This window comes from Nyctereutes procyonoides, unplaced genomic scaffold (genome assembly GCF_905146905.1).
Source record: "Nyctereutes procyonoides isolate TBG_1078 unplaced genomic scaffold, NYPRO_anot_genome, whole genome shotgun sequence".
Taxonomy (NCBI): Eukaryota; Metazoa; Chordata; class Mammalia; order Carnivora; family Canidae; genus Nyctereutes; species Nyctereutes procyonoides.
In genome coordinates this window covers 82314313-82334494 of record NW_026575125.1, presented here as the reverse complement: position 1 = coordinate 82334494, position 20182 = coordinate 82314313, and the positions used below count along the sequence as shown (strand labels likewise).

The 20182-nt window shown below is 41.3% G+C and overlaps 1 protein-coding gene across 11 annotated transcripts in view; it reads right to left on the bottom strand.

The window, feature by feature from the left end:
* PAK3 (p21 (RAC1) activated kinase 3) overlaps positions 1 to 20182 on the bottom strand; it is a 263749-nt gene that overhangs the window by 88614 nt on the left and 154953 nt on the right. For all 11 annotated transcript variants that reach the window (XM_055337745.1, XM_055337742.1, XM_055337741.1 and 8 more), the window contains one exon: positions 11251 to 11452. In XM_055337745.1, the coding sequence (XP_055193720.1) occupies positions 11251 to 11425 (175 nt within the window). In that variant the 5' untranslated portion in view covers positions 11426 to 11452. The remainder of the gene's footprint in view (positions 1 to 11250; positions 11453 to 20182) is intronic.

The following is a 20182-nucleotide window of genomic DNA, read 5'->3' as shown; positions in this document are numbered from 1 at the left end:
TCATTCAGGCATACCTCTTGCGAGGTGCCATTTTGTGGCCAAAAGCATATATTGGCAGTACAGCCGGGCAGGGTTCAAGGTAGAGGAAAGTGATCAATTCTCCCTCACATGAAATCCCTGGATGGTGCTGTTCTTGCCTTCTGAAAGTGTTTCAGAAAACAGTCACCTGCATCTTCCTTGTAGAAATTCCACTTGTCATCTTCCCCTAAAATTCCTGGAAGTTTTTTTTGTTGGGCCTCCTCATTGGATGATGTCATATGGTCACATCCAGAATTGTAAAATACAATTCTCTAAAATAGAGCACCTTCTAGCTCCTTGAAAATAGAGCATGCAGGAAAAGAAAGGGAATGACAGAGAACAGACATAGGAAAATGCTTTTTTACATAAATGTAGCCTAAAAGCACAGGATAATGATGATTTTTTAAAAAGCAATGGAAAGCATGCAAGGTTATAGCATACAGCATTTAAAAAGTGACATTTAAAGCCACATTAATACAGAAAGCTTAAAGCAAAATATGGTGTAAAATGCAGAAAATGCAGAAATAATTTTTTACAAAGGGACAACAAAACAAAACAAAACAGCCACACACATGGGCTGGCTAGTTCTAAGCAGCAAGCATTTTACAACCGTGGCTGTAAGGAACAACTCTGTCCTGCTACTGTCCCACCTTCCTTTCCTTTGAAAGTATGCACAGAATTGTGGATTGGTGTAGTGACAGATTGTGCTGAAGGAACTGAAGGAATATTCTAAACTTGCAGTCTGATTAGGGAAACACACCTAGCAAGGAAGAAACAGCAATCAGGGGCACCTAGGTGGCTCAGCAGTTGATCGTCTGCCTTTGGCTCAGGGTGTGATCCCGGAGTCCTGGGATGGAGTTACACATTAGGCTCCCCACAGGGAGCCTGCTTCTCCCTATGCCTATGTCTCTGCTTCTCTCTGTGTGTCTCTCATGAATAAATAAATAAATCTTTCTAAAAAAAGAAATAGCAATCAATACTGCCAGCCCAAATAAAATTCAGTGCTAGGTTGAAAAGAATAGAGTATAAACGCTGTAGCATATCAAAAGAGGACAGAAAGCTGTGGTAGATGGTGAGGGCTCACTGGAGTAGGTAGGACTCAGGAGATGGTCTTCAAGAATGGAGAGGCAGGAAAGGGTAAAGCACCTAAAGTAGAAAAAAAATGAAAACAGAAACAAAGCTTGATAAAAGGAACATATAGAGCATATTGATGAGGAAGTGGGAAGACACAAGGGTAAATAGTTAGGGTATAGCTTTAGAAAGCAGGAAGGAAGACAAAATTAGAAACAGCAATAAAGAATGAGCTAGAAAAGGTTTTTGAGCAGGTGGCTGATATAATAAAGAAGGTACTTTCTGGAAGACAAGCCAGGGAGCTATGTGCTGCATGTAAGGCATGGTGGGGGCGGGCTTCAAAATGGTAGCTTACTTCATGCAGGTTGAGACGAAAAATATACAGTGGGGATGGAATAGGGAGAACCTATGTGCTACTGCATCTGTTGCCTCTGAGATCACCTACTAGTCATTTCCTATAAACTCGTGTGTGTGTGTGTGTGTGTGTGTGTGTGTGTGTGTGTGTGTGATCTCTGCAACTAGATTGAAAGTTACAATCCAGGGGAGAGCATAGGAACCTTTGTCTTCCATGTAGGATCCCCCCAAAACACTCAGCACAGAGATAGGCACATAAAAAGCAGACAGAAGGGACACCTGGGTGGCTCAGCGTTTGAGCATCTGCCTTTGGCTCAGGGTGTGATCCCTGGGTCCTGGGATCCAGTCCCGCATCGGGCTCCCCACAGGGAGCCTGCTTCTCCCTCTGCCTATGTCTCTGCTTCTGTGTGTCTCCCATGAATGAATAAAAAAATTTTAAAGCAGACACAAATCTTTTCTGAGTGAAGTGTACAAGTGAACTATAAAAAGTGCTCCAGGGATGCCTCTATTAACATCCAGTATGACAGTATGACTTGCAGTACTTATATTCCTGGCTGGGCTCTGGGAAAGCCATATTAGGAAGATATGGATGTATTTTTAAAGGGCTACCCACCTCCTTCAGGCAACAACTTTTTCTTTTCCTAATAGATTATACTTAGTGACTTGGTCACCCTTTAGCTGGGTGATAGGTGTTTTCTGTAGTTCATTAATTTCTCTAATTTACTGAGAGGCTGCGAGTCAATGCCCACAAAGATCACTTACAGAATGCTGCCCTTGGGGGATCTCTGGGTGGCTCAGTGGTTTGGCGTCTGCCTTTGGCCCAGGGCGTGATCCTGGAGTTCTGGGATCGAGTCCTGCATCGGGCTCCCTGCATGGAGCCTGCTTCTCGCTCTGCTTGTGTCTCTGCCTCTCTCTCTCTTTTTCATGAATAAATGAGTAAAATCTTTTTTTTAAAAAAAAGAATGCTGCCCTTGTGGCCTTCAAAAATTAAAATGCCTTAGTGCCTACTTAACTACTAGGAAAGTCAAATAGGTATGGGAGTTGTTGCTTTTTTAATTTAAAAAAGTGCCATTCTGCTCCATCCTCTGATATGTGGATCACAGAGCCCACTGCGCCATAATCCCCCAGAGGGAAGCTTTCTGAAGCCTTATACTTGGTAAAGTAAGAATTCCAGAGCAGTTCTGGGATTACAGCTCCTCCTATGGCAACAGCAGCCCGGCAGGTGGTGTGAAAGAGGGCAATGGATCCAGAGGGACTGATTTCTGCAAAGATGGTGCTCATCTCGGACACTTCTGCTCTGTAAACAAATATTGTCTGTGGGCATATTACGAGAGGGGATCTGTGATAATTTCTTATTAGTTTCACAAAATGTGCATTTTCCCTTACATGAGGGAGGAAAAAATTCTCTAGTTTTCCTCTATTTGGGGGGGGCTGGGGGGTGGAAAGAATGTCATTTGTGGGTCTTCAAATTTATTTTTCCCATTGGAAATACCTGAAAGTACTATGTGGTAACTACAGCAGACATTTAGGCTCAAAAACAGATTTTATTCTTGGCCCTGAGTATTTAAAGAAATTGACAGTGCAAGGTGGGTAAAAGATTTAAAAAGAGGTTCTATGTAACAGATGCATTTGTGGCTTAAATCTAGCATCTTGGGCAAAATATATGCTGATCCTGAGCAGAAAAGGAAATTGGTGTTTATTTAACGAGGAAAAAGACCCAAATCTTTAAATACTGGATTATAAGTGAATCAGAAGGAAGGTATGAGAGCTAACTCTTATGTTTTATTTTCCTGTGGTTCTTTCATAGCTTAACTGTAAAAGCATGAGTTCTTATTTTTGTAATAGAAAAAGATTTAAAAGCCCCCAGAAGAACACTGGAGTCAGGGAGAAGTAATTAACAATGTTCTTTCTGACAAAGGCTGTTACTTTTCACTAGCCAGTCAGACTCTCAGGAGCAAGTTGTAAAGACAAAGGTAAGACGAGGGCCATCATTGCAGATTGAGAAAAGGGGTTACATTCACCTGGGTTTCACTCACTTCTGTAAAAATTCCATTTTTGCATATTCCATGTGCTGAAGCCCTATTCTGAAAACAAGTTAGGTAACTCACATTTTATGACAAGCAGTAGGATGTTCAACCACCACTGGGTAGGAGTTGGGGAGGATGTAAATTCCAGGACTGCTTTGCTTTGTAACTAGTAGTGGGGCAACTCTGTAGAAGTCATTTGCTTCCAAGTCTCTAACCTTTTGCCTTTCTCTATAAAATGGAGGATAATCCTTGCTGCTGTTGTAAGAGACCTGAAGGAGGTAACTAGTATGAAAGCACTTTCAATGCTGTCATATCCCTCTAACTGCCGTCGCAAATACATCATTTTCTTAGGAAATAGTAACAGGGTGACTCCATTTGCTAGAGAACTAATCTGTCACTTTTTACCTAGCACTTCCCATCCTATAAGTGATGTCTCTAAAAACATAACTACCCATAAAGAGGATTAGACTGGGCTGTTCTAAGCACCCACTGCTCTTATAATCTTTTATTATATTAGCAAATCTCTAAGTATACAGTCAGGGAGGCCCAGGGTAGAAGGTTCATTGTCTTGCTTAAGGTAGAACCTGCTAAAGCCATGAGATGGCCAATAGAAGAACCTAGTAAATTTCACCCTTAGTAATTTATAGCATTTAATTAGCACATCTGGAATTTCTTTATGCCTAGTTCATTTCCTCTGGTGAAATAGTAAGCCCGTTTCCTCCCGCCAGGTCTTGGGCGGCTATGGAAAACAATATATATACTCTTTGTAAATTAGCAGCCTTTAATATACAGATTAAAAACTCAAAAGTGGTACTTGATTCTGCTAGAGCAGCTACAAGCCCAATGCATAAGTTGGGTGTTGCACGAGGATGATGGAGCAAGGACACGATGGTCCCAGGGGAGTGCTTCTAGTGACCTCCATTCCCACACAGATATCACCTTCAGTGGTATCATCTTTAAAAACATTCAGCAACAGTGATCACTCTGGCAAATCATTAGGACTCTTACCATCTCCTTCAAGGCAACACACACTGCCTCCACTCTCATTTACACCTGGTTCACACATGCAACAATTTCAATGGAAAATGTTTGAAACAACAACAACAAAAGAAATGAGTATGAGGCAGTGTCCTAAACCAGACACTCCTGATCATGTGGATAATTATACAGGGCACAAATTTGATTGGGGGGCGGGGAAGGCCTCATTTTCTTTAAGGAGGAAAGGAACTTCATATCCCTTGAGACCCTTCGTTTTCATGTTTGAAACAACTCCCTCATTTTCCCCTCTTCTCATCTGTCCCCAATATCCTCTCTACCCCCTAACCTCCCATCACACATTACTTCCTCTTCCAATTTCAATCTCCCTGTTGCTTCTTTCCTCCAATGGATAAATCTCCCAATCCAGCATTCCACACTGCTCTTGAATCTGACCAGTCTGCTCATTTTATCAGGCCACCATATTGGTGTCCCCATTTACTGGCCTTGATGTAGCACCAGCCCTAGCAGACAGAGGGCAGCCCTATCCTATCTGCTTCCCATTTCAACCATAAGGCCCTTCTAGGGTAAAGGAGGCTCTTTTCCTGGGGCACAGCACTGACCTCCGAGGACAAGCAAGATGCCATGTCCTCCGGGCTTCCCAAAGGGCAGGGCCGTGATCTCCAAAGAGCACTCTGCTAAGCTGTTATGGTTAACATTTGGAGCACCAAGAGCAATGTAAAAGCCACTCAGGATGTAGCAGTCTCTGACATCTGGCTGTCTGATAACAGAACCCTCAATTAATTTGGATTCCCAATCATTGCTGTCGCAATGATCATAACCTCGAGTACTGCAAGATCCCAAAGGGTCTCCAGCGTCACCAAAGAAAGGTGGCATACTGTTCAGTCTAGTTATCACACTAAGTGTTTTTTATTGTGCATTAATTAGATGAAAGTTAGTAACGTGCGTTGACCAGAACATTTGATTAATGAGACCATAAAAGACAACTGAGAGTCTTCTTTAATATCATTGTTACACAGTCAAGCTGTCCTGTGTGTTGTGTATAGAGATGATAGCACACTCTAGGAATCAAAACAACAACTATATATATGTACAATAATAAAACTATATGGCACTTTAAGAACTTTTTCACATATATGAACACACTCATGTACAGCCTTGACTTTCTAAATCAAGCAATATTTAAGCCCATCAAGTACACACATCAAATGGGAATCTAACCCACAAAACACTCAAATTAAATGTTAGCACATCTCTATTGTCAAGAATATTTTCTAAAAAAAAAAAAAGAATATTTTCTCACCATAATTCCTTTGAAAATAACCAAAACAAAAAAAGAAAAAAGAAAAAGCTTTCTTCCCTTCTGAGCAGTGATTTAAAAAAGTCCCCTTTTCCAAAATTCAGATTATGTTTCAAAGGAAAAAATGCCATATTAAGGAAAAAATGAAAGCCATTGTTGGCTGTTGGGAAGCTAGGAGCATAGGTTACCACATATTTCCTTTGTCCTGTTGCAAGGCAGCAAGGAGGCTGCATCTCCTGATGCAGAATAAGCATCATATTGGGAGTCAGAGAGACCTGGGATACTCTTGACTTCCATCAGCAGCTACATGATTTTAAGATGTCTACTTAAATGCTCTGAGCTTAAATGACCTCATCTGCTGAAAGGGGATAATAAAGAGCAGTTGTAAGGATTAAAACATTCAATACATGGAAAGTGCCTGGCAGAGTTTGGCACCCAGGAACTAGTCAGTAAATGGTAGATTACCTCTTGTTCATCTTGACTTGATTTATATCCAACTATCCCCTCGTACTCCTCCCTCCTCCAGGGAGAGGGGCCTTCATGTCATTTTCCAAATCTCTCTGGATCCCCTACAAACAGAGGACATGTAAACTGTGCTCTCTAGAGACCTGGCCCTTCACACAGCATTGCATGTCCTCTGAAACACACAGAATGTTCAAGTGCAGCACGAGACACAGCACACATAAAGCATGCTTCAGAAGACACAGACATCACACAGAACATGTCACCTCCAAATGCAGCCTCACCTGCTTCTTTCCCACACGTTCCTCCAAGCTTCAAGTCCTTAACATTGATTATTTTTAGAGGCACCATGCCATCTGAAGAGTCCTGGCTGATTCACTGGCCTCATTGCATTTGCCCTATTGGTTTATTTATCCGTGTGTTTTCTCATATACATATTTATTCATCCACGTATTTAGTTCCCTCCTTGTTCCAAATGGATATAAGACAGCTTACAAGAATACACAAAATGCAGCATGATAGCATAAATTCAAAGTAGGTGAGAAAGTACGAGGGGAAAAAAAACCAGTAACAAAGACAGAAACATAAAATAGAGACTGGAAGAAAGCTAATACAAAGTGCATACATATCGTAGAGTCCCATTACAAGCACTACGCATAGGCTATACACTGGGCCCCAAGTTCTCTAGGAGCCGACAAACCTGATTTGTCTCACCCTTCATGGGGACCGTAAAATAAAATCAAACCACTTTTCAGGATGTCTTTTTCCTGCTCTACATTCTGCAAATTCTTCTATTGTAAAGTATCATCAAATGGTGGCCAACTGTCTCTCCTAATTTGCTCTGACACAAAGATCCAGCTTCTGGAACAGTCTCCAACGATAGATCCTCAACCCTGAAATTACAGCTACAGCTTCTTATTTTGCTTCTGCCTGTCTCTTGAAGCTCTCTTTGGTCAGTGAAATGTAGCTATTAGAGAGAAATTTCTCAAACAAGCAAAAACTTCTGCTGTCCCCAAAGTATTTTCAGTTAACTCAAGAGATAGACAATGTAACACTATTTATAACAGAAATTTGGAAAGGACCCCAAATGACCAACAAAATAAACTGGTCAAATAAACCATGATGCCACTATATGGTGAAATATTACACACTATCAAAAACGGTGTTTATGAAAACTTTTTTAAATGTAGGAAAATATTCATGATAAAAAATTTAAGTATACATCAATTAAAAAATTAAGATATAAAATTGATTAGGATTTTAACTATGTAAAAAACTGTATATAAGGACTTACTAATATCTCCACAAAACACAAAAAATGTCTGGAAAGAATCCACTAAAACATTAACATTGTTTCTGAGATTTGTGAGTATGGGCAACTTTGATCTTTTTTATCTGTTTGTCTTTAGTTTCCATTTATTATATATGGATAAACAACTTCTATATGATATGAAGAAGGAGGGCTAGGAGGTAAGCTACCGATCCAGTTGGTTATTTTTAGCTTGTGAAATTATGGGCAACTTTCATTTTCTAAAATTGACATTTAAGTTCTAGTTAGGGACAAAGGTACTTAAAAAAAAGAAGAGTTCAAAAATCTGATTGGTTGTTTTGTCCGTAAGGTCCAGAATGATACAAATGTAATAACACCTCACAATTATCTAGCACTTTTTAATTTTAATAGCTAATACTCAGAATTGCATTTGGCTGCCAGTGGATCTCTTGTGAGGTAGCCTGGGTATGACTCCCTGCCTTTAACAGGTGCTGAAGCTCAGTGACTGGCCCAAAGTCACAATAATCAGTGGCAGAGCTGGACTCAAACCCGGGTTCTTCAGAGCCCAAATCCAGTGCCCCTCTCATTCATTCAACACTGATGGTGCTATAACCCAAGCAGTCACCAAGAGCAGAAACCCCTCCTTACCTATCGGGTCAAGTTTCCCGAACAGCCCCCAAGGTAGCAGAGTTCAGCTGAAGAAAGTACGATTATAGGAGGTTTGCAAAAGAAGGGGGGCAGGGGAAGTCAAGTCATGTGCAAACTTTTGAAAGCCTTCACGAATGATTTTTTGCACAGTAAAACAAAACAATAATAACAGCACATTACATAAAAAGAATGAGAGTTTATATAGCTTAAATTTGTAAAAGGTTCTACAGAGTTTCCATTTAGATCCTAAGATGATTTCCAGAGGTGATGAGGATGTGGTGCTCATTATGGTAGTGGGACAATGGGGGTGACAGTGAAGTGATGAACAGAGGTGAACTTTTTAGCTTAAATCATGGATCTTCATATTCTCCCAGTCGTCAGAATCCAATCTTGAAATCAGAGCAGCTTGCTTGTGCTTTTAGCCCTATCAAGCAAATGTATTTAAATAGTAAAACTTCATGACTGGCTCTTCTGAAGATGCTGTTTCCTCAAGTCTTTCCTGAAGATACTTTTTAGCACTTCTGTACAGAGTTCAAATTGAATTGTTCACGTTTGGCCCAAAAGTGGCTTCTGAAGTGTCTAGCGCGGGTACTTAAATGGCACTACTTGGCGATTTAGGCTCTTCAGAGGGTGGTTTTTCCTAATATGATAATGTAAAAAGACTCTTAGCACCTCCTTAGAGAGTTCAATGAAATTCACATTTGGTGGGAAGGCAACTTATCAGCTGTCCAATGATATTAAATGGTCCTCCTTCATGACTCAGGTTCTGTGAAAGAGGATTTCTGTCCAATGTGGTATTCTGAAGGCATCACAGCACCTCTTCACAGAGTTCTTCTAAACCACTCAAGCTTTGAACAGTTTATAATTTGATGTGTAAAGGTATCGATTTGCATTACTTTCTGGGAGGAGGTTTTAATCCTAAATTCTAAAGAATCTGCACTTGTTGCTTGTAACTATATTTGTCTCTAGTCCCATGGCTTCCTAATTACCTTCACCATCTCTTAAGATAATCGCCTCTGGAGTACTGGAAGCTTCCTGAGAGTCATCCTCTAACAGCATCTTATCATTTGAAGGAGTAGCAACAGGTTCACATTCAACTTCAGCCCGTGAATGCTCCTGCACCAAATGTTCCTCCTCATCTATATAGGTTCTTCTTGATCCGAAGAGTCTCTGTCTTCAGAACAGATGAATTGAAAGGTATGTCACCATCTCTAGCCAAGTTTTTCGTCAGCTTACGTTACCGACAGGCTCTATTAAAAACTGTCTAATGCTTCTTTTATTAAGACAACCTCAGTGACAGTGTCACAATCCCATGCATTAGGATATTCAGACAAAGGAACCTTTGTGAGACTGTGAAGAACAAAGTTATGCATTAGTTTGGCATAAGTCTTCTTGAATGGCTAGATCAAGCACTGATCAAGGGCTCAAGGATCTGAAATATGCAACTCGTTATAAAGACAACCTCAGCATCAAGGAGGCACAGTGGCAAATGTATCTGAGGTACCGAAAGGACTGGGGAGAATCAGCAGGACTTTGAATTCACAATTTTTTTTTGTCCTGAACTTCTGTGAGAAAGCACTATTCAACTATTTCAAACCATTTCTTAAGGAGCAAAGGAGTTATCCAGGCTTTTCTGTTTGTGTGTCAGTATACCAGAGACTTGGCTTGAGTTTTTTTCCCCCCTGAGATGATCTGAGCATAGTTTTGGATCAAGCAGTAATGGTTTCACCATGAGGTCACCCCAAGTATTGGCACAAAACAGAAACATCGGCCTGTTTTTGCTGACCTCGTGTTGGCATTGGTTGGCTCTTGTTCTTCAAAAGGGCAAGTAAGGCTATTCAAAGGCTTCCAAAGAAGGGCGGTCTCAACAGCACCAATGACTGGGGCAGGCACATAATCCCCTTCTTCAATCACTTCCTGTAGTTGTGGCAGGTGCAATACAGGAGCTGGAGGATCTCATGGTTCTTTCTTCGGCACCACACTCACTGGAGACCTGGTCTCCAGGTCACGGCGCACCAGAAATTTCTCAAACTGTCCCTGACTCCCAGCAGAAAATTTTCTGGACCTACTTCGGTGTCTGCAAACACATCTTTGGAAATCCCTCGTGCATGTTCACAGACCACATGCATGGAAAGTGATTCATCATTCTTTTGCTTGTTTAAATGCATCGGTTTAACATTTCCATCCTTGGGTTACCAGGGATAAAGCACCTCTTAGGTGACACAGGGGTACAAGAGGCAATCCTGGTCCTAATAAGAGTTTTGCCTTTCTTTATGGACTCATTCACACCAAGTACTCTCACCTGGAAGGAACAGATGGAGAATGTCCCTTCTCTAAAGACATCACCCTTCTTGCTTTTATGGCAGCCTGCTATGGTACTTGTTTCATGCTCTTCCACCTCAATAGTCACATGTATAGAAGCTTTGTTTAAGTTTACCCTAATTAATGCAACCTGACCATTATTTACTAGAGATTCTCTTGCCACACCCTCGCCAACTGGTATCACAAATGGTTTTAGGAACAACACATGGGTAAATGTTAATATACTGTTGTGATGTCAGTGCAAATAGGGCTGATGGCTTAGGGGACAACTGGCAGAGGAATGAGAGAAAACAAATGACTTAGAAGGGTCTTCCCACCTTGTGATATGGAGTCAGAGGGACAATCACGTGATGGCTTGGACTGACCATGGTATATGCAATTCAGAATTTTCACAGTTGTCAGAAAGGTACACAGCAAGAAATCCACCTCTACTCAAATTTCCAATAAGGACAAGAAGGGATTACCGTAAATTCCCTGCTAAGTTATTGGAAAGAAAGTCACCATTCACAGATTCAAGACAGTACCATTGCTATGACTTCCCTTGGTGGAACACTACAAATTCAATTTTATGTGAAAGGCAAACACGGCATACATGTATTTTCTGCAAACCTGCCATTAAGTCAATCAAACATTATCCTCTGACGAAACACAACCTCTAAAGGTATAGACAGAAAGGTCAGGCAGGCCCTGCATGCGCCAATGCTCCAGAAATGACTACCCAAGAAAGAGACAATGAAAAAATAAACTAGCCCCTTTTCAATGCCCGGCCACTGATACTTTACTTTTATCCCCTCCTCCTGGGAAGATAGAGCGAAGCCTGGCTTTCTTATTCTTCTCTTCAGGGGCCATGGGAAGTGGTTTGGAGCTGTGGTTGAGTGCCGAAGAATCTCGGTTGTTACTGTTCATTCTCAGCGGGGGAGCTGGGGGTTTCTCTTCATTATCCAAACTGTCAGACATTTTCACTTATGACTGATTGCACAGCTCCTACAGAACAGGAGGAGAAAACAGGAATTGAGAAAGCAGCAGCCTAAAAAAAAAAAACAATCTGGTAGAATGGGGGTTCTGACGTCTCGGACACCAAAGTACTGGGGCTCGCACGTCATCTCAGGTTTTGTGATGACCATTTGGGGGAGGTTTCTTTTCTAGGGGGAGGATTTCTACCATTTGCCTCTCTAAAGACCAATGGTATCATTTCCCAAAGAGGAAAGCAGGGGCAATAATTCGTGGCTTTTCAACACATAAACACAAACACAGAAAGTCCCTTCCTTTTCTCAAAGTGAGACTTTATTCTCTGCCATCTGCTCATTGTCTTTTAATTAACAATTTACAACCTTCTTTAAAAATTCTTCCCTAGGGGGCACCTGGGTGGCTTAGTGATTGACTATCTGCCTTTGGCTTAGGTCATGATCCCAGGGTTCCGGGATCAAGTCCTGCATCTAGCTCCTTGCAGGGAGCCTGCTTCTCCCTCTGTCTATGTCTGTCTCTCTCTGCATCTCAAGGAAAGAGAGAAAGAAAGAAAGAAAGAAAGAAAGAAAGAAAGAAAGAAAGAAAGAAAGAAAGAAAATCTTTAAAATAATTTTTTAAAAAAGTTCTACCTTGATATTAGCAATGCTCAGGAAGCACAGCCCCCTCAAAATCTGGAGTTGACAGGTTTGGCTGTAGATTTTAACGCCCCCCAACAGTGATTTGTTAGCTGCTTTGGCACTGGGATGCCACTGGCATCGGATTCTTACCCATGCATACAGGACACACAGAACATACTCTACTGTTTTATGAGAAAAAACTGGGGGCTCAATCAAGTGGGCCTGACAGTTTTGGCAGGCTTCGGGTGTAGTGACAGGGAAAGAGTGTCCCATTTTCAGGTAGCAGGTAGAAGATAAAGCTGAGCCAGATATCAGCATAAGCAAAGAGGAGCTAGCTCCAAGGAAACAACCAGCTCCTGAGAAGACATCATAACCTGACTCCTTGTCATGTTTTATGTCCTGAAATGGGGAACTAGGGAGCTTGGCAAGGTAGTAACAGGGTGGTCAGAACCAGTCAGGGTTTTGGCAACTTACCTGCTCTTAATTTCATTACTTGTTAGTAGCTTGTGCTTAGGGCTGAATACATTCAGGTTTCATCCCACTGGAAGGTAAAGTGACCTGGAAAAGCAGGGACTCCCCAAGGAAATGTTTCTGCTTCCAACTGATATCCTACTCTAATTCAAGTCCCTCTACTCAGACCCCAAGGAGGCTTGCCATCTCAAGTCATGTCTTAAGGGCATCTTCAAAATGAATCTCCAGTTGGAACACAAGGCAAGTCCAATCCCAGTGCCACAATAATCTATGTAAATTCATCAAGTATTAACTGGCGCTAATTTAGGCACATCGGAGCTCTCCAAAAACGACTTAGCAGATCACTTTATTCCTACAACATTTACTATAAACAAACTTAGGTACAAGAGCAACAAAGGTATCCTCATCAGCTGCTGTAATGAGAAATAACATGTCATAATGATTTTTATCCCTTTGGTGGTCACAATGGGTATATCATTTTCAGTAACAAAGTATTACATCAGGTGGTGCAGAAGATTTTCAAAATTTTCCTATGCTCTAAATTTTTCTCCAGTTTAGGTATTCAAGCATAGGGGAGTGCCAACTAATAGTTTCTCCATCTGCACAGGTGACAGCCAACTAACAAGGAGTAGCCTGATCTTCATCTGGGCAAGAGATCTCTTTTCCTTTGCCGAAGTGTCACATCTTGCATTGTCTTAATGAATTTAAGACCCACTCTGTATTTTTTCCAGTAACCATTCTAGGGGAAATACTCAGTAATAAAATTTTGGTTTTCCAAGACAACTTGATTAACCTCACATTTTCCTACATAGGTGAAACCACACAGAACAAGATAAAGTGAAAAAATTGCAATCAAGGATAAAGTATATTCACAGATACCACTGGTACTAGTAAATATTTTGACTAACATATGAAACTGGGGCCAACGGGTCTGCATTCCCTTTTGCCTTTTAAATTTGGTCCGTCTAAATGCACTGTTTCTCCAGAAGAAAAGTGAGTTTAAGATCGGCTTCATTAGCGGCATTATTCTGTATTGGACAGGCTCATGGTGTTAATTTAGTTGCTGAGGAGAATTTTCCACCAGGGGAAAGCATTAATTTTTATTGTGTTTTTTTTTGGTCTGTTTTACTTTGGGGGTTTTAAAAATAATGCCCGAGTATGGGGTGATTATTATAGGAAGTTCAGATACACAAAATACAGCTTGGCCAAAATAATGAAATTTCAAAGCCATTAAAATCAAAACACCTGAGGGTTGAAATACAAATACCTAGAAGATAAATTTCTGAAAAATGTATCTGAGAGAGAGAGAGAGAGAGAGAGAGAGAGCTGGATGATACATATTTTCTGATGACATATTACTTAAGATGACAAAAGTTATGAAAAACAGGCATGGGCTCTTTAATAGGATATACGAAGCTTACCTTACATAATAAGGCAAGTAAGGGTCTGGGCCATTAGGGTTCTAGTACACCTACGTAATTCAAAATACTAGGCTCCTTTGTTCTTGATAATTAGGTGTGGCTAATGGAGTGTTGTTTTTTGTTCCTTTTTTGTTCTCTGGCTAGACTCAACAGGTAGATGCCCTGCTTCTTTTCAAGCTGCCTGATTTTTCTGACCTTATTTGGCCAGGTTATATTTTAGGCAGAGGAAAAAAGTGCTACTTGGGATAGAAAGCTCCAATTATATTCCCCTTTATTACACTAGAAATCCCTGATCAAAATTTCACCACCATATGCTTGCTGGTCCATAATACAGGCATTCTGCAAAGGACCCAGCTTATATGGTACCCCTTTCTACTGCCCAGCAAACTGGAATTGTTTTAACTCTATTCAACTCACCCCAGGACTGTATGTAAGAGGTACTGGAAATACACCTTTCAGAGATGGAAAAGAAATGGAGGAATCTCTGTCTAGTTCCACACTGAAAATGGGAAGTGTGAAGCAAATCATCATTTGGTTTTACCTAGCCATTTCAGATTTGGCTTTGCTGGAACTGTCCTGATATTACTTCATGTTTTTATTACTCTTTATAAGGTACAACCTATCTTCATCTCTTACTTTTCCACAGAATTCTGATTTGGTGAAAAAGAATAGTGCAGGAGGCGCTTGTGATCTTTAACTCACCTTCAAAGCAACTGCTTCAAAGCATGCTTTCAGAAAACCAATGGAAAAAAAGTATGGACTTGTAAGGAAGCTCGGGTGTTAATATGTTTGTTTCCCAAGTGGGAAGTGTCTCCGATTATTCCATAAACGTAGACGAATGGGGGATTCTATTATGTTATGTTTGTAAACAATGCCAGTTTACTAAACCAGGTCCCTCCCCTGAGACAGCTTTCTACAAAGGATACTATTAATGGATTGCTGGTTCAATCTGCCTATGATGTCATTATTTCCAAGATCTTGAAAGAGACTATTTTGTTCAGGGCGGCTGTAGGCTCTATTTCAAGAATTGTACAAAAGCACCATTATTCTCCAGGAACCCAATCAAAAAACTGTTTATCTTTAAAGTTTAACTGTTGTTGTTCACTTCTGCGACAGACCAGAAACTGGCAAGTGAGTGGCACACTGGATCTAGCCACAGCCCATTCATGTTACTTCAGAACTTGCCCCTTAGCATTGTGAAGAAACAGCTAACTTTTAATGGACAACCAGCAACAGTTTATATCTACTCACAAATTGATTTACTGCTTGGTTACTAGGTTTTGCAGAGAGAATTGAAGTGTCTTCTGTAGATGGTGTATATATATTTTTAAAGATTTTATTTATTTATTCATGATAGTCACACACAGAGAGAGAGAGAGGCAGAGACACAGGCAGAGGGAGAAGCAGGCGCCATGCAGGGAGCCTGACGTGGGATTCGATCCCAGGTCTCCAGGATCACGCCCTGGGCCAAAGGCAGGCGCCAAACCGCTGCGCCACCCAGGGATCCCGATGGTGTATATTTTTGATGCAGCCCTTCGGACTTAATGTGGCTTACCAATGCTCTGTAATTACAATTGAAATTCATTAGCAATAAGAAATGAGCCTGTTTCAGGAGAGCCAAGGAGCCTGGACACCCCATTTTTCAGAGTGCTAGAAAGGATTACTTCTCTTTTTCCATTCTTTCTTGTCTTTTTTCTCTCTCTCTACTCCACACTCCACCCTGCCCCATCCCAAGTGTGAGGGCAGGCATCCGCACACAGACACACACACATAAACACACATACATACACAGCCTTTTGCTGACTTGCATTTTAACACAAAGATTTGGTACAAAGCACTTTAGAGGAAAACTTTTATCAAGATTGATGGCAATTTTAGAGGAAACGATGAGGCATTACAAAGAATTATCATTAATCTCTCATTCCTCAAAAATGAGCTATCTTAATCAGCACAGCACTACACCAGACACTCTGTGAACACTCAGTAGATCAAAAGAGAAAGCCACCAACTTACATGTTGCAAGATTCAAGAGGAAGAACAGATGATCAATTAGCTAATGTGGCCAAAATCCATACTTGAACATAGGTGTTAAATTGGATACAATAAAAAATGCCCATTGTGGGACACCTGAGTGGCTCAGTGGTTCAACATCAGCCTTCCGCTCAGGGCATGATCCTGGAGTCCCAGGATCAAGTCCCACATTGGGTTCCCTGCATGGAGCTTGCTTCTCCCTCTGCCTATGTCTCTGCCTGCCTCTCTCTCTCACACACACATGAATAAATAAATAAAATCTTTAAAAAATGTCCATCGTGCCCATTTGCCATGGGTGCTCTAGCCAGGTGTGTGAAGGGTGAGAATTCAGAAACACTGGCCCTTCAATTTTCAAGGCCTTCTATTAAGTCACAAGCAACTGAAATACATGTTTTCATCAGATCGGGTGCCATCAGAGACAGCCCACATGCTGTATCATTCTGTCGGCTTTCAAAATCTAAATAACTGTTTATTTGCATATTTCCCCAGTGAGAAACAAACTAATTCTGATCTCCCTTCAAAAATAAAAGCCCAGGCCAGCAAATGTATAGCTGTGATCTAAAAAAACCCAGAGGTAGATCTATCAAACCACCAACCACACAAGGCTATTACTACAGATCAGTGAGCACACCAATATTTCTTAATACCCTCTTCATACCAAACTACAGGAACTAACATAGAAATGAGATGTAGCCTAGGGGAAATTTTCAGGGGGGAACTTCCTAATGTTTCTGAAATAGTACATGAAGAATAAGGTTGCAAGATACCTCGAGCTGATCAGATGACATCCAAGCTGACAAGAACACTTAGGAGAGGAGATGATTTTAGAATCCCAAAAATATAGTAAGCAAGTCACAGAACTCTATGTTAAAACATGTAATGAGACAGGAGAGTATTTCAATTTTCTAGAATTTGGGAAACCTTGATTAACAAGAACTAGCTCTACAGATCAAGAAATATTGAGTTTTTGATGACAGCTTCCAGACGTGGAGGTATTATGTACATATAGATTTAAAGTCAGCCGGGATCCCTGGGTGGCGCAGCGGTTTGGCGCCTGCCTTTGGCCCAGGGCGCGATCCTGGAGACCCGGGATCGAATCCCACGTCGGGCTCCCGGTGCATGGAGCCTGCTTCTCCCTCTGCCTGTGTCTCTGCCTCTCTCTCTCTCTCTCTCTCTCTGTGTGTGTGTGTGTGTGACTATCATAAATAAATAAAAATTTAAAAAATATATATATTTTAAAAAAAGATTTAAAGTCAGCCAATGTCTCCTGAGACAATGGTATCGATGCTGGGCTGTTCTCTGTATTTGCAGATGAGGTTGCTGGTAGGTTTACCTACCAGATGAATGGTGTACACATGGAATTATACTTTGGTGGTGGGGGAAAAAGGATCCAAGAGTTACCTGCTGGCTCTTTTCCTTGGCTCCCTTGTAAACACAAGCACACATTTTTAAGATGGCTAGCTGAGCTTCCAGGTATGCTTTGCTAACTAGCTTACGCTGATACGAATGAAACCCACTCATCCTAGACACATTACTGGCAACTGGACCAACCAGCTTATGACTGATGGCATAAGAAGATGTAGGGGACTGTTTGTAATTGCCAAAGAACAAGAAAAATCACTGAGTCTTTCACAAAGGAAACAGGGTATTAGACTCTAAGACATTGCTTTGCATTTCTACAGCAATCCGCATTTGAAGGTTTCTAGTGACTTCTCTGAAATTAATTCTCATAATATGCTATGATGACAAAGAGGAGGGAAAGAACATACACCTCATTTGACAGTGAGAATGAGCCACATCTGAGTCTCCCAGCAGCTCCAAACCCACCCTCCTTGCATACCCAAGCTAGGTGGACAAGGGATGGCCCAACCACTAACTAAATGCAGCCAGTGGGCCCAATTTAGCATATTCGTCACCTTGTCTGGAATTGCACATAGTTTTGATATATGTCATTTCCCCCACTCAATCATAAGCTCCTTGAGGATAAGGACCCCTCAGTTATAATTGTATGCTTTCACACTGCCTACTATGGGGCCTTGTTCCCAGCTGGCATTATTTACACATGTGAAATAATAAACAGAACTGTATACATTCTGTGCATTTATTGTGGCTCTGAGTAAGTTTTTCATAATGTTGCAAAAGTCCGTATGCCTACTCAAAGCAGGTCTGAGTCAAGAAGCCATGTTTGGAAAAACTGGCAGTAGTCTAACTACCAAGCCATTGGCTTCAGGGTAGATGTCAGCTACCAACTGATGATCCACACCTCATTTTTTTTTCTCCGCAAATGTGTAATGTCCAACAAGTTTCCACGCTTAGTTGAGTTGAACACCATCATGTGAACGAGGGAGTACCATCCCCATCTTCACCAGGAGGAATTTATGGAGCACAAGGGTTGATATACCCAGGGTCAAAAGTTGAAGTGTGGAGATGAAAATCTCAAACTCTCCTCAATTCCCCTTCCGGGACACCCAAGTAAACCAGCCCCACACGCATACTCCTCATATATACACTTTTATCCTCCCCAAATATTCATATGACAGTTCCAGCTTTCTCATTCCAACCTGCTGGAGGCCAGTACTTACTGATTTCGCCTGCTTTTTTCATCCGAAGACCCAAGGCTAGGTGATTTACTGATAGAACTCCAACAGGTTGTGTTGGCCAGCAGTACCCATTCTTAAATGGCCTTGTTTTGGAGGTTTTCTGTTCTGGGGCACTCACCAAGGGAACTCTGCTATCAGAGACAGGGGTGTGCTGTTTCAGGGAGCCTTGCCTGGGAGATACCATTACAGTGTGCAATGGAGGGAAACCATTTCTAAGATCATTTGATCAGGAGGAACTGAGCTACTTGTTAGGCAGATTTGCAGAAGCAGCCGGACAAGCAAGGCAGGCACTCTTTTTACAGCTGCCTAGTTGCAATCTTAGATCCTGCAAAAGATAGCTCGCTGCTGACATACATACAAGCACAGTCACACAGAATACATTCGTGTTCGCTCTCATACACACAAGCAAACGAGGTCAGTTCTGCTCTAGTCCTGTTCTTTGTTAACATCTTTAATGAGTGACTTCCATTGTTTTCAACAGGAACTTGACATTAATTAAATCCAATAAGCCAGCCTATTATGGTTGCAAATTTCAAAGATGGGCTGCAAATAAGGAACTCAATAGGTAGACCCCAGCATCCAGACCTCATATACTGCGTACATTATATGGAACCAATAGTCCTTATTTAAATGACTTCTTAAGCTTCTAAATGTATGCAGTGCCACACTTTAATATTCACTGTGTATGCTGCCATGAGCTAATGCCAAGAAAATGCTAATGATCATCTGATGTGTATTTATATTTGCAAACTAATGCATTATTACAGGTTTCAGCTTTTACATGCTTCTAAGAAGAGAAAATAAGATGAATAAGATGCATAAAGAACAGAGGCAGACAATTTCTTAAGCATTAAAAAAAAAAAAAAACAGAACAACCACCCAAGGTGAATACCCTAAAAGATGCCTCAAAGAAGGAAAAGGAAAGCAAAGCCTAGTAATAAAACATTTCCTAATTCTCAAAACAGAATGTAGTTTACTTGGAAGCATTCAGACGGGGAAAATTAGATGCAGACGGATAGCCCCAGTGAACAAGATATGGTAAGCCAAACGTCTTGAGTCTCTGGGGCTTTAGCTGCTCTCTGTTACTATGCCTGGGTGATAATTACACCCTTCCTTGATCCACTCCAGCAGAAAAGCCACAAATTTCCTCAAATTCAGGCCTAAAAATTCAATTCCTGAATTTGCTAAGGCTTTCCATATACCAAACAGATGCCTGGATGTTGTTTTCCAACCCATGTGCCACGGCTCTTCATCCTAGGTCCTTGCTCTGTTATCAGTTTTTCTATCTCCAAATCGGTTTTCTGCAAGAAGGTAACCACTGCAGGTTTGAAGAGGGGGAGTACAGGAGGTTGACTGAGACCCTCATATCATTTCTAAAGTAGGAATTTATATCCATTTTTCAAAGCTCGTATTTCACCAAAATGAGTGAACAAATGTATGAATGGCATCCTGTCAGAACTGGAGGTCAAAGCAGTTGAGCTGGCATAAAATGCAGCCAGCCTTTTTTTTAAGATTTTATTTATTCATGAGAGACATAGAGAAGCAGAGACACAGGCAGAGGGAGAAGCAGACTCCCTGCTGGGAGCCTGATGCGGGACTTGATCCCAG